This window comes from Meleagris gallopavo, chromosome 2, assembly GCF_905368555.1.
Source record: "Meleagris gallopavo chromosome 2, MGAL_WU_HG_1.1, whole genome shotgun sequence".
Taxonomy (NCBI): domain Eukaryota; kingdom Metazoa; phylum Chordata; class Aves; order Galliformes; family Phasianidae; genus Meleagris; species Meleagris gallopavo.
The window spans coordinates 50,318,323-50,330,428 of record NC_139405.1 but is presented as its reverse complement, the minus strand read 5'-3'; the positions used below and the strand labels follow the sequence as shown (position 1 = coordinate 50,330,428).

At 42.2% G+C, this 12,106-nt stretch overlaps 1 protein-coding gene across 1 annotated transcript in view; it reads left to right on the top strand.

The window, feature by feature from the left end:
- Positions 1-3,822: 3,822 nt before the first annotated feature.
- Positions 3,823-12,106, top strand: part of LOC146544972 (uncharacterized) — a 116,732-nt gene continuing 108,448 nt past the window's right edge. Inside the window, exon 1 of the mRNA XM_085217100.1 lies at positions 3,823-3,997. Within this exon, the coding sequence (XP_085073226.1) occupies positions 3,895-3,997 (103 nt within the window). The 5' untranslated portion in view covers positions 3,823-3,894. The remainder of the gene's footprint in view (positions 3,998-12,106) is intronic.

Genomic DNA, 12,106 nt, shown 5'->3' with positions numbered 1-12,106 from the left:
CCACTTGATGTACTGTGAGCATGCTTGCCAAGTATCCTGGGAAGCTGGCTTCAAGCTATAGCTGAAGTCATAGCTGACAGGATGGAGCCAAATCTTTCTCACATGAGTTAGTCTGCTGGCATTAGGCAGGACTACTGCACAGTTAAGGTAAGCAGGGTTGGTTCCCAGATCAGGGATGTAATTCTAGAAACTGTTTCTCCTGTTCACGAGTGTGCCTTGTGTTTGTGGCAGAGAGTAGTGCCTCCTCAAAGAGGATTCATGGCTAAAATAGTAAGAAAGTCTTAGTCCGTGTAATGTATTGGCAAAGATTTGTAGGAAGCCTGTACATCCCTGGTTCTGGCCAGCTCCACTGATCTCGTGCTTTCATAAGTACTAAATTCACTTAATTTTTTTAAAAAGCTTTTATTAATGGTTCCTCTGGAGCTTTTGCAATCTGATGTCTAATGCAGGCTTTGATGAAGTTTTAAAAAACATCTCTGCAATAACATTTCTCCTGTGTAATAACTAATCAATATATGCTAATCATTTGCCAAATATATTTCTTACAAGGAAGTGGTTGTGAAATTAGGTAACTGCCAAAAAAGAATAAAAGTAAAAAAGCTTCTTTAATTCCTTAGCCAGGTATTCATAAATGTAAAAGATTAACCATTTTTGTGTTTCTGCCAATTAATATAGAAATTTTGTGAGCTGGCATGAATAGTCAACTCAAATGATTTTTTTTTCTTTCTTTTTTTTTTTTTTTTACAGCTAAGTTATAAAACCCTAGAAAACATGGGAAACTAACTCAGCCCTGAACATAGTGGTGAAGCTGAGGGCTGCGGTAAGAAAGCTATCTATTAAAAGGTTATCTTTCATATAAGATTGCTTTCCTGAGCACCTAGGCATATTAACGGCATTTGAAATGCACTTGTAATTATACACACCGCAGAAAAGATTTAAAATTGCCTTCTTTGTCCACACTTAGAAAAATATCTCAGTCACTTTGTGATCTTCTTTTTACCTATGCACCTTAAAGCTTGTAAAAGCAAAATGGAAGAAGCAATCACCCATCAGAGAATTGCTCATAGGTGAACTTTGGCTGTCTCTAGTGGCATTAATTTTGCTCTCTGTGAACTGCTCTTAACATTCTTGTAAGGTCTGAAGAATTTTTCCCATCTCTGACTGGCCTACATCACTACTGCTTTGCTCTTTGAAGATGATGCACTGTGAAAAAAAGAAATCGTTCATTTGGTCTCTGAAGATCAGCTGTATGACAAAATCCTACAACTCTTTGGAAAAGACTGCTCTTTGTCCATTCAGCTAGTGCCAATGGAATTTAGCAGACTGCTTGCATGGCTGAAAATTCCAGGACTGGGAACTCAGTAAAGTGGGAAGCATGCTGCTTTAACCACGTCCTAATACTTGAACTCTAGCCTCCTTTTATCTGCTTGCCTACTATACTAATGAACCAAATGCCCTGCAACACTGTTGCTATCATCTTTCTGTATGCTGCAGAAATATACAGTCTATAACACAGTAGGAAATGTCTATAACTGACTTCTAGTGTGGTATATAGTTCCCAGACCAGACCCTGAGGTCAGCAAAACAGTTTCTGAAAATGCAGTCCCACACTGCTGAAACAGAAAGGCTTGAACAATACTAAAGTCTTTAGACAAAGTTAATAATACTACTTTTAAAGTTGCGATGCCTCTTTGCCTTGTTAAAGATCTGACTTTGCTACCCTACTCAGACAGAAATACCTTTAATTTTAAGCCCTAGTAGAAATTCCATTTGAAAATGTTCAGCTGACTCCATTTAACAGCCAGGTTTAGGAAGGAACATTTTTATCTCCCTCCGGTCTTCTGGGGCTACTGGTTATTTGGTGGAGAGCATTTGAGCTAATGGAGCTCACTTGAATGCCCCTTAGGAATTAGATTCTTTCTTGAGTAAGGACTGCAGGATCAGTTATCAGCTGTTCTGCTGAATAAACTGAATACACACGGAGCTTTTTAGTTTTTTCTTTGTGAAACCTGTGGCTTTTAGAAAGGTCTGTGGTGGTGCTGGTGATTTTTGTTGTGATAATGCCCCTAAATGTCTAGGCACAGCTAAGAATTGTACTAATATACACCACTTGCTCTCTGCAGAATTGTTGCAGCAGAAAGCAGGGTCCCTGCCCTCAGCACTTCATGTGCAGAGTTCTACTTGCTGGTTTCTGTTTCTAAAATGATCTTATTACCAAATGTTAATTTTCACCACAAATCAGTTTTAAATGTATGTGCTATTTAGGGTATTTTACTATCTTTCAAGAGGACTTCCCAGCATCTCCTCTGGTGATTTTATTAAATTATTTATTTCCTACTTTGGGAGGGGAGAGAGCTGTGTAGTTTGGTTCTAGCAGTAGCAAACTTACATGACGCTTAGGAAGAACTGAATGGAAAAATCTTGCAGATTTAAAAACAAAGTACCATCTCCACCACCTGGCTTTGTGGGATCATTCAAAGAAGAGGTTGACAAAGTTTTACACCGCTGTCTTTTAGGAGCAATTTCTGAAAAGATGAATATTGTCTTTACCATGAAACCTACATCAGTGTTGAGTCAAAGAAAACTATTATAATATTTTTGGATTTGATCCTTCCCAGATTCAATTGGAGATAAGTGTCTAGAGAAGGTGGAGGGAGATGGCATATGTGTTGCTAAGCTGTATCTATCTGTTATATCACGCACAAGAGGGAAAATCTTGCATAAACCTTTTCCAGGATGGAGAATGTAGTTCCTAAATCCTCTCCTTTCCTGCAGGACAGGTGTAAGAAATGCTTTTCTAGTATTAAGGAAGGACAGTGGCTGCAGTGGAGTCTCAGCTATTAAGAGTGCTTAGATCAAGGCTTGCTCTTTATCAGCCATAACTAATGAAGCAGACACAGATGTAGATTAAGATCTGTGTCCCGTGCTGCATGGCAGGTGAGGTTGGGTAAGATGTTTGCACAGGTCCTTTTGACTGATATAGAAAATCCTAACAGCATTTGCATAGGATACTGTCATTATACGTGCTTTCATTTCTTAGGATACTGTATGAATTGTATAAAACCATACAGAGTTAAAAATGGTGAAAGAATTCGGCCCACATTCTACTGTTCTGTTACAATAAAGGAATTAATTTAAAAAATAATTCTGATAAGTAAACTGAAAGAGGGATAGGAAGTGCCTGCTCTTTCAGACAGTGCAAGAAAGTTGCTAATTGCTCTAAACTAACCTCACTGAAGTGCAGAGCAGACAGCAGATAACACAAAAATGTATTAGTTGCCTTTGTTGCAGTATAAAGGACTGTGGCAAGGGATTAGGTTTTTCTGTTCAGCAAAGGAATGGACTTAGTTTTTCTGCCGTTCACATGTCTGTGGTTCAAGAATCTTAAGATATTCAAAACAATTTGGCGGCATCCACAGCACAGTTTGGCAGCGCTCAGAGTGGCACTGTGCTGCCCCACGGAACAGTTTCCTGATGGCCTTTGAAGATTGCAGCTTATGAGCCGGCTGTACGCTGAGAACATTTTTATGGGAACATGCAGGCAAACAAACACAGATGGCTGCAGTTGCCTTCCCCCTCCCCTTCCTCGGTGGGTAATTGGGGCTTGTGTTAACTCATGCAATTATTGGGGATAATGCTGCGTTATCAGGTCAGGCAAGTTTTCGTCATGTAGGTTCTCCCGGTAGGCAGCACGTGGTGATGGATGGGCTTTGTGTTACTTCACATTACGTGGGACTGGCAGCTGTCCAGCCACCACCTGGCTGCTGTGCCAGGTAGTTGGGCACACCCAGGCTATCAGGCAGTGCCTGCCCAGGCCGGTCTTCTGTGAGAACAGCTGGGACCTGTGCCATACCCAATGTGTCCTTGGGGAATGGTGGATAAAAACGGCTGGAAATGTTCAGCTGCACTTTGAGGGCACCGTGCTACTTCTGGCACTTACTGGGAAAGAAAATAAAAAATGAATTGAATGCCATGAGGAAGCTTGGAGACCGAAGTGGTGAGCATGAAAAGCAGCGGTCGCAGCACAGCGGTTGGCTTTCAGCTGAGGCAGGGGAGGAATGTGGGACTGTTCCCACAACATCTCGCAGCCTTGGGAATCTCTTCCGTTCCAGCTCCGCGTGCTCGGCGCTGCCTCTGAGGGCACAGTCAGATGTTTCCTTGAGAAACAGCTGCAGTGGTTTAGCAAGTTACTGCTTGATCAGCTATTTGGTGCTGCTCCCCTCTGCCGGGTGCAGTAACTGAAGCCATGGGCTCTCCTTGGCTGTTGCAGCGTGGAAGAAAGCGGGTTTGCTTCAGCTGCGAGCAGGTAGGGAGGGGAGGGCTGGTTGCCACATCTGAGCTGTGGGGGCAGTGAGAAATGGTTATGGGGCAGCCACTCTGTAAGCAGAGGCAGCTGTCTCCCAAACGAACGTCTGACTGTGCCATAAAAGACACTCGACACCATTAAACATTGGGCTGTCAGCAATAATTACAGAATGTGTTCGCACTGTTTAAAAAAGCAAAAACTACAGAGAGGAAGAGAAGTGACATAAAAATTCAAATGTGAAGAAACTAAATAACGACACTTGGAAGAATAAAGTGTTGTTTACGCGACTAGAGAGTGTTGTTCCAAAAAAATGCAATTTAGGAGCAAATTTTGCCAGTGAGCCTTTCATGTTGGAAGTGAGAATGATGAAGAGAAAAACTGCCTGGCCATTTTTCTGTTTGCCCCTTTCTTTCTCTTTCTGAGTGTTGAAAGATAATCAATCAACGCTGCAGTTTTGTAATTCTGATCATTTAAAGTAGACAAAGTATTTCAGGCACATATAAACCCACCTGTCTACTGCAGTGTGCAGGAGATACTGCAAAGCAGGCCTTAACCGTGGGCACTGAGCAGTCTGCAGTACATCATTGTATCTCGTAGTCAATGGGGGAACACCTTCAATAGAAGTGTCACACTTTAGGCAATGTGTGGCTTTTTATCTATGGTAATCATAAATGTTGTGATGTCTCCAAGGGCTCCCAGTTAAAGAAATCAATGAAAAAGCATGGGTACTCAACTGGTTTATGCTAAGTATTTTCTTTCATTGCAGAAGTAGCTTTGAGTTTCTTCATCCTGTCCTGTCTGTATGACTCTCTACATAGATGGGAAGGCGTGAATGTAAAACCATAGGCACTTGCAGTGGACACAGGAGGAGGTGTAGTGCTGCAAATGTATTCTTTTTAAGTGATTAGATTTAAAACTGCTGCTGACTTTCCCAAGAGAGATTCCTTTTGATACTCTACAGCACTCTAGATCAGATAATAGTAAAAAAAATAATTCCAAAAATGCATGTAAAGTCTTATAGGAGAGCTGTTCAGATTGCTCAGTATACTGGCTTAAGTAGATGCACTTTAGAAACAATTTTTGAGCCTTGAATTCGCTAAGCCGTCCATGGAGCCATTTGGAGTTCTCACCCTGCATAGGACTGCCTGTGACTGTGCTTCTTGCCCAGTGCCCTGGCTGTGATACCTCTGTCCTGGGCTAACCTGTTTCATCCACACAAGCTTCAAGAAAGCAATTGGTGCTCATTTTGGCTGCACAGTTCCATGTGCCAGCACCCAGCTACCCACTCTCTTTGTACCATTCATGCCTGGCATAGAGTACCCATGCAAGTCTGACAGCACAACCTGTTACTTATTCTTACATCATTAAACCCTATGTGCGCATCCACCTATGCCTGCCAGTGCCCTGCAGCCTCCCATCATCCCTTACAAATAGTTTTTAGACTCTTATAGAAGGATTTCTGTCTTCTATGCTCAGAAGCACAGATTTGTTCCCTACTCCTTGCTGCTGTTTGGAGCAGGATATCCTGACTGGGAAATTCAACTGGAGGCTTCATGCAAATTAGCCAGAAAGTGGTAAATTAGTTCATTAACCCACTTAAAAAATCAATGTATCATACAGGGAGCTGAACAAACCTTGGCATCTCTGCCTGTATCCCCTTTGCACTGGAGTGTTACTGACTGAAAAGATCAGAGCTCTTCACTCTGCTTTGGCATTATGCAGTATCCATGGACCCTCACCAGGATCTTCAGAGCAAGTCTTGCTTGCTAAGCTAGTGCCTGGGCATTTCTGAGCATAGGCTGTTCAGCTGCAGGAGATTTTTCCTTTAGTGGAACTGAAGCTTCACATAGAAATCGGTTGATCTTCCCCAGTCCCCTGTGGCACAGGTCCCTGTGTGCAAGGTTACTTAGGGTCAATCTTCCTGATAGCTGCCGTCCTGCTGGAGTGGTAAATCCATTATTAATTCTCAATATTTAGTCTACTTTCCTCTGTATTAATCACAGGGTTAAAAAAAAAAAATACCTCATAGCAGAACATGTTTCATAAATGCCGTCATTTTCTTGTACAGAAAAGCTGGCCAGAACGTGGGGTTGGAAAAGCACGCCCTCCCTCCCCCCCCCATGTTGTGCTTGGTAGGCTCCTCTTGAAATTATGCACTGACGTGAAAGGATATGGCTTTCCTGCTGACTTCAGCAAGAGGTAGGGCTGTTTAAACAGTTTTCCCTTGTGTTGCTTTAACCATATGTGCTTCCATGTGCAGTGAGGTTAAAAGACGCAACAAACTTCCCAATTCTGTGCTTCAACACCGTGTTTGAAAGCGATGGTGGTGGGCATCGAGGGGAAAAGGAAGGCGCTGGTACACAGTGAGATGCTAAAACCCAAAGAGCAGCCCGTGCTGCACGTCCCCACTTCTCGGCAACCGTGAGTCACACGTGTAAAACCTTTGCGCTCCGGTTGTGCAGCTTGTCCCTGGAACGCTTCAAACTTTTTATAGCTGCTCCCACTTGCTGCAGTGTCACCTGCTGGTGAGATCAAAGCACTCAATAGCACGCTCCCCCGCTCGAAGCTAAACAAAGTCACCGAAGCCCTTGAAAACTCCTACAGATGTTTCCTCTCTGAAGACAAAAGGATATTTTTCTCCTCTCCCTTCCTCCTTCACACCAAAGAACAAATCCTATGCCTCACTGCGTTTGTACCACCTCAGATTAATTGGCACTAATGCAAATGTTCGTGGCTGTGTGGGGGATGTTGCTGAGAGCATAATGGTTGTCGTATTTGCTTGCATGTGGTTACTCCACTTCAGATGTGTAATTCATCGCTTTATAAAGTGCTTTACAATGCACTGCAGTACAGGAAGCTAATCATATGCTGTAGCAGACAATGCAGCAGAAATTCAGAGTTACTGCAGGTCTCCTAAGGCCCATGCCCTGAAGTCCCCGGTACTTTTTCATCAAAAATCCCCCTCGAGTGAGTGTCTATTTTGCCACCCGGAACTAACTGTTAGAACCGCCAGAATGTCTGGAGCTTTTCTGCTGGCTCTCTGTGGGATTCTCTTTCGTTCCTTTTCGGTCTAATTCCTGTTCCCTTCACTCACACCCTGATTTTCTCTCCCTCTTTTTAGGCATCTTATTGGCAGAGTACTCCAAGCATAGCGGTACGAAGGATGTACAAGAGTTTCCATTATAAGGAGGTTATTTTGAGTTGCTTATGTTTCTGGCTGCAGTTTAGAGTATTTGATATCAAGCCCAGAAGCAATTTTTTAATTGGAAAGTGTAAGCTGAGATAGGTACAAGAACACGGATTTCTTTAAAAATGACATGGCCTATGTAATTTTAACAGTTCTCATAGATTAGTGGATGTGAGTTGGACTGCTTTTTGCGGTATTTCTTTGCTGTTCTGGTACGGTTTATCGCTATTAGCTAATGGTCACAGGGTTTTCTAGATACCTATGTATCTAGGTACGCTGGTACCAAGCTTGCATTTGTAGCTTAGGAAATCTTTCTCTGTAAGATAACTGGGAAGAAGGGCAAGCTCCTGCACTAGGCAGTTGCATTAGGAAAGTCAGAGTCAAGTTCATCATTTAATTTGATTTCTAAAAATGCAAGAAATTCTATTAAAAACCCTGCACGACAAGACTATCGAATTGAAAACACCGAAAAGCTGAGGAAATGACAAATTTGAGCTTGCCTACCCAGTCTTAATTTTCTTCCCTGGCTTGTATAATTACAATTAAATTTAATTAGATTGTCGCATAATATTTCGGGGAGGTGCTGGAGCGGGGCTCCCACCTCATTCATTTTGCATGCTAATGCAGCGCATGGTAGTGTTTTATGAAACACTGTATAAAGGCCGGAGTGCCTCTCTTTCTGCAGGGGCTGTGTGCCGTATCATAAATAAGCTTTGTGATTGTAGCAGGTGGGAGCTGTATGGCACACTGCGTAGAATGATAACAAAGAATTCAGATAGGGATGGGATATACACTCCTTTATTTACCCTGCAAGCCACCAACTGCTCTTCCAGTCCTTCCAGTGCATGGCTGGAGAATACCAAGCTGATCCTCCCTAACATACATCCCCATGCTCTGATTGCCTGGGAACCACTCAGCAGCAAATGTCAGGATGTTATGTGTCCCAGTTCTGAGACCAATCCTGAGGGACACGTTGACCCTTTGAAGTGCCCTGTGGTAAATGACAACTGCACTCACTGAGTCCTTCACTTTAATAATTACGATCTTGCTGTGTGGTTCTTCATAGTTAGAGGAGTTTCTTCATAGATAAATACATTAAGCACGCCTTCTCTTTTCATTCTCGGGCAGTGGTAAACAGAAACTTCAATGTCATGCAATAGAATTAATTTGTATTCAGGAAGTCATTACTGGTCCTGGTAGATGAAGGGTTGGTGGTCATTTATTTGAGAGGTCACCTATCAGTCTTTCCCATTCATGGATAAGGCTGGCAATTGCTCCTCAGGCAAAGATTGTGTATTTCCCCCAAATGGTCCTCTGTTTACTTCTAATTGGTTTTAAATGCTGTAGTGAGCTTTCCTTTTTACTACAAATGCCATTCTTGAAAATTGGAGCAAATGATGGTAGAACATAAGCATGATAGAAGAAAGCGTCTCTGCTCTTGTAATTTCACTGCTTCCTTCCCATGGTCGTCTGCAAAAGCAGCGAAATGCTGAATTGCTTCAATATTTCATCTTTGGGAAGCTAGAAAATACAGTCAAGGACAACAAACCACATTCAGATGAGAAAGGGCTCCCAGAGCACCAAGGAATGTTTCCATTCTTTTAGTTTCAGCCAGCCCTTTTCTGTTTGTTGCTTTGACTTATGCAAATTACTAGAGTTCAAGTAGATTTAATATTTATCATCTAAGACAGAAGGGGTCAGCCCTCTATTCTTTTACATTCCCTCTGCTGGTAAAGTTTAGTTTCAGTAAAATGTCAGCATTTGTGATCTAAATATATTTCAGCAAGATTTGCAAATTGTTATTTCTGCTGTCCCTTCCACAAAGTGTCTTTCTCAAATAATAAGATCCAAGAAGTGCAGCAAGACAACCACAGTTGGCACATAGCAAAACTTACAATCTGTTTCCTTTTTTAAAGCTCTTAATGTTCCTTGAGAGTTTTTGGGTGAATTGCTGGAAAAGCCACATCACATTAATAATGGTGATCTTGTGGTGTCCAGCAGGATCCTTCCATAGGGTCCCCTTTCTAGGAGAAGATCAGTAGATGAAGTAGCACAATTATTCACTTGATTGTGTTTATTTGGAGACATCACAGTTTGTGCTGAAAAATGTGCGTAACCTGTTATGTCACACACTGAACACCATGAAGTCCTATGCTCTTCCCTTGGTTCCACAATAAATAAGAACATTTAGCAAATGTGAAGCTAAGTGTGATGTCAGTGTAAGAGCCATTCTAAAACCATGCCCGTGGTTTGCATTCTACATACCTCGTCTTGGACTGGTCTGATTGTCATACAAGCATTTTTTCTATCATTACCAGTTCCTAAAGAGCACAGGGTTTCATTACAGAGTTATGCCATCTGATTGCTGAGATTATGCTTTTTACAAAATGCGTTCAGCATTACTCCATAAATCTAATCTATGTTTGGAAAAGCAAATACTGTGGTATTACATTCACTTTTCTGGCCTCCTCTCTTCAAGATCAACTGGCCTCTTAGTTACTTTTGCTCTATGCATCAGGTTTCAGGATATGTGGGTGGTTCTAAGCATCCATGCATCCGCAGTTTTTAATGGCATCATCCTGCTGCTCTCACATAATTTTGTTGTGCAAGCTTTGTCGTGCTCTTCACTCTTCGTAGTCCGGGCTTCAAAGAGCCTCTTGAGCACCTCTCTTGCTTCTTGCTCTCTTGCAGGTTAGTCCCTCACAGGCAAGTCCTCCAGGGTTCCACTTACACTCCTTCTGGGACAGAGCAGAAGTCAGGAATACAGTTCTCATCCTGCATTAGTCTCTGTTTCCTTTGGTCATGGGAAATGCTCCTATAATCAATAGTTTTTTCTTTTTTTTTTTAATTGAAAGTGGTGAGTGCGTTTATCCCGTGGCTTACTTACTTTTCTGATCTTAGTACAATTTCACTGTTACTGAAAGCTAGCGAGGAAAAGACCTAGCTGTTATAATTTCAGTTATTACTGTAAAATTTAATGTATCAAGTATTTTGTGCTGTGTCACCTGTATCTTACTCCTTCCTGATGTGGTGCAAAACATGTAAGCTGCCTCCTGACGCTGGCAGGCAGCTACCAGCAGATGAAAGGATTTCCAGTTCACAACACCTGGTACCAGACAGATGAGAGACTACAAGAATAAACAGTGAGTGACTGGAGCTGATTTTGTGGGCCACAGGGCACGTTAGATGTTTTGTCAGTTGTGGTCTAGCCATGTGGTCTTCTCAGTCAGTAGGTGACTTGGTACATTGCTTGGTACATGAGAAGATTTGGGGAGCATTCACAATTGGGAAGGAAGCTGAAAGGCCTGTCCTAAACAAGTTCACCCTGCCTTTTCATGGCTTTTCTACAAAGTTGATGGTTGGAAGGAAGGTTTCACATTTCTTCCTCCCACTTGGCTCTTTCAAAAAACATGTTAAGGCCTTTCAGCAAAAAAAGCCCTGAAAAATCTATCAGCTATCCCTTTAACATTGCTTTCTGTTTCCCTAATCTTTCTGTATTTCTGTTTGCTTGGACACTTAAGCTCCCCTCTCTCATTTCACTTTCAGTTTGCAGCCCCTGTCTGCCTCTCCTTAGTAGGCTAAATGCTGCGGTGTTTGCATTTCCAATGCTGCAGAGGAAACGATTACCTTGAAAAACAAAGCAAATGTTTTCTTCTGATAGGTGTCATACTGTAAGAAAACACCCAAGCGTGCAAAGAAATGAATATGAATATACGTGTGTACTTGTCCCTCCCTGATCAGTCACAGCTTGTTGAGGGAATGCTGTGCGTGAGACAGAATGGATTTAGCACAGTGCCACAGCTGGGCTGGCAAACCAGTGCCTGCAGGGGCAGCGTGAGGGAAAGAATTAAAATCAATTGGAGACAAAACCTTTTGCTTCCTTCTAACGGGCTGCAGCTGGGGAAGCCAGGGAAGGGAGCCAGTAAGTAGAGTGAGGAGATTCAGACACACAACTGCAGTGTGTAGGAGGGAACAGTGCTTGGGATGGGAAGATTTTAAAAGTTAAGATATGAAGAAAGAAATGAAAGTTTGTAGGTTTATTCCTGGTTGAAGTCAGATCGAAAATGCTACTTGCATGGTGAATGGAGAAGAATGAAGTCTTCTTTTCCTAAAAATGATCTGGAGATGATTGAGGACGTGTAGAGAGGCATGTAGTAGCTAACGTGGGAAGGAGGCTGAGAAAGACATAGTGCTCTGGGATATCCAAAAGGGGAATTTTGTAAGCTGGCTGCTCTCAGTGATGAAGGTCTGTCAAGAGTTGTGGTACATGGTTAACTCAAGAGCTAGGATGTACTCTCCTCCTTGTTACTTGTCTAGATGGTTCAAAGCAGTACTTTCCTGAGATAGCACTCTTGTGAGGAGTAAGAAGAGGAAGAATAAAATCACTGATCTGATGGCTTTGAATAGCAAGAGATCCATCCAGTGGCTAAAAGTGTGCTGTCAATGAAATCAACTCATTTATGTGGAGTATATGGTATATACTTGTGAAATGGCTGTCCCCCTTTCTCCTCTCCTCCACTTTTTCTCCTTAAAATCTTCTATTTGACCATTAGAAATATCTGTTAAATAAATGTTAGTCCTTTGCTTATCACTGGATATTAGTGAATCAAAGG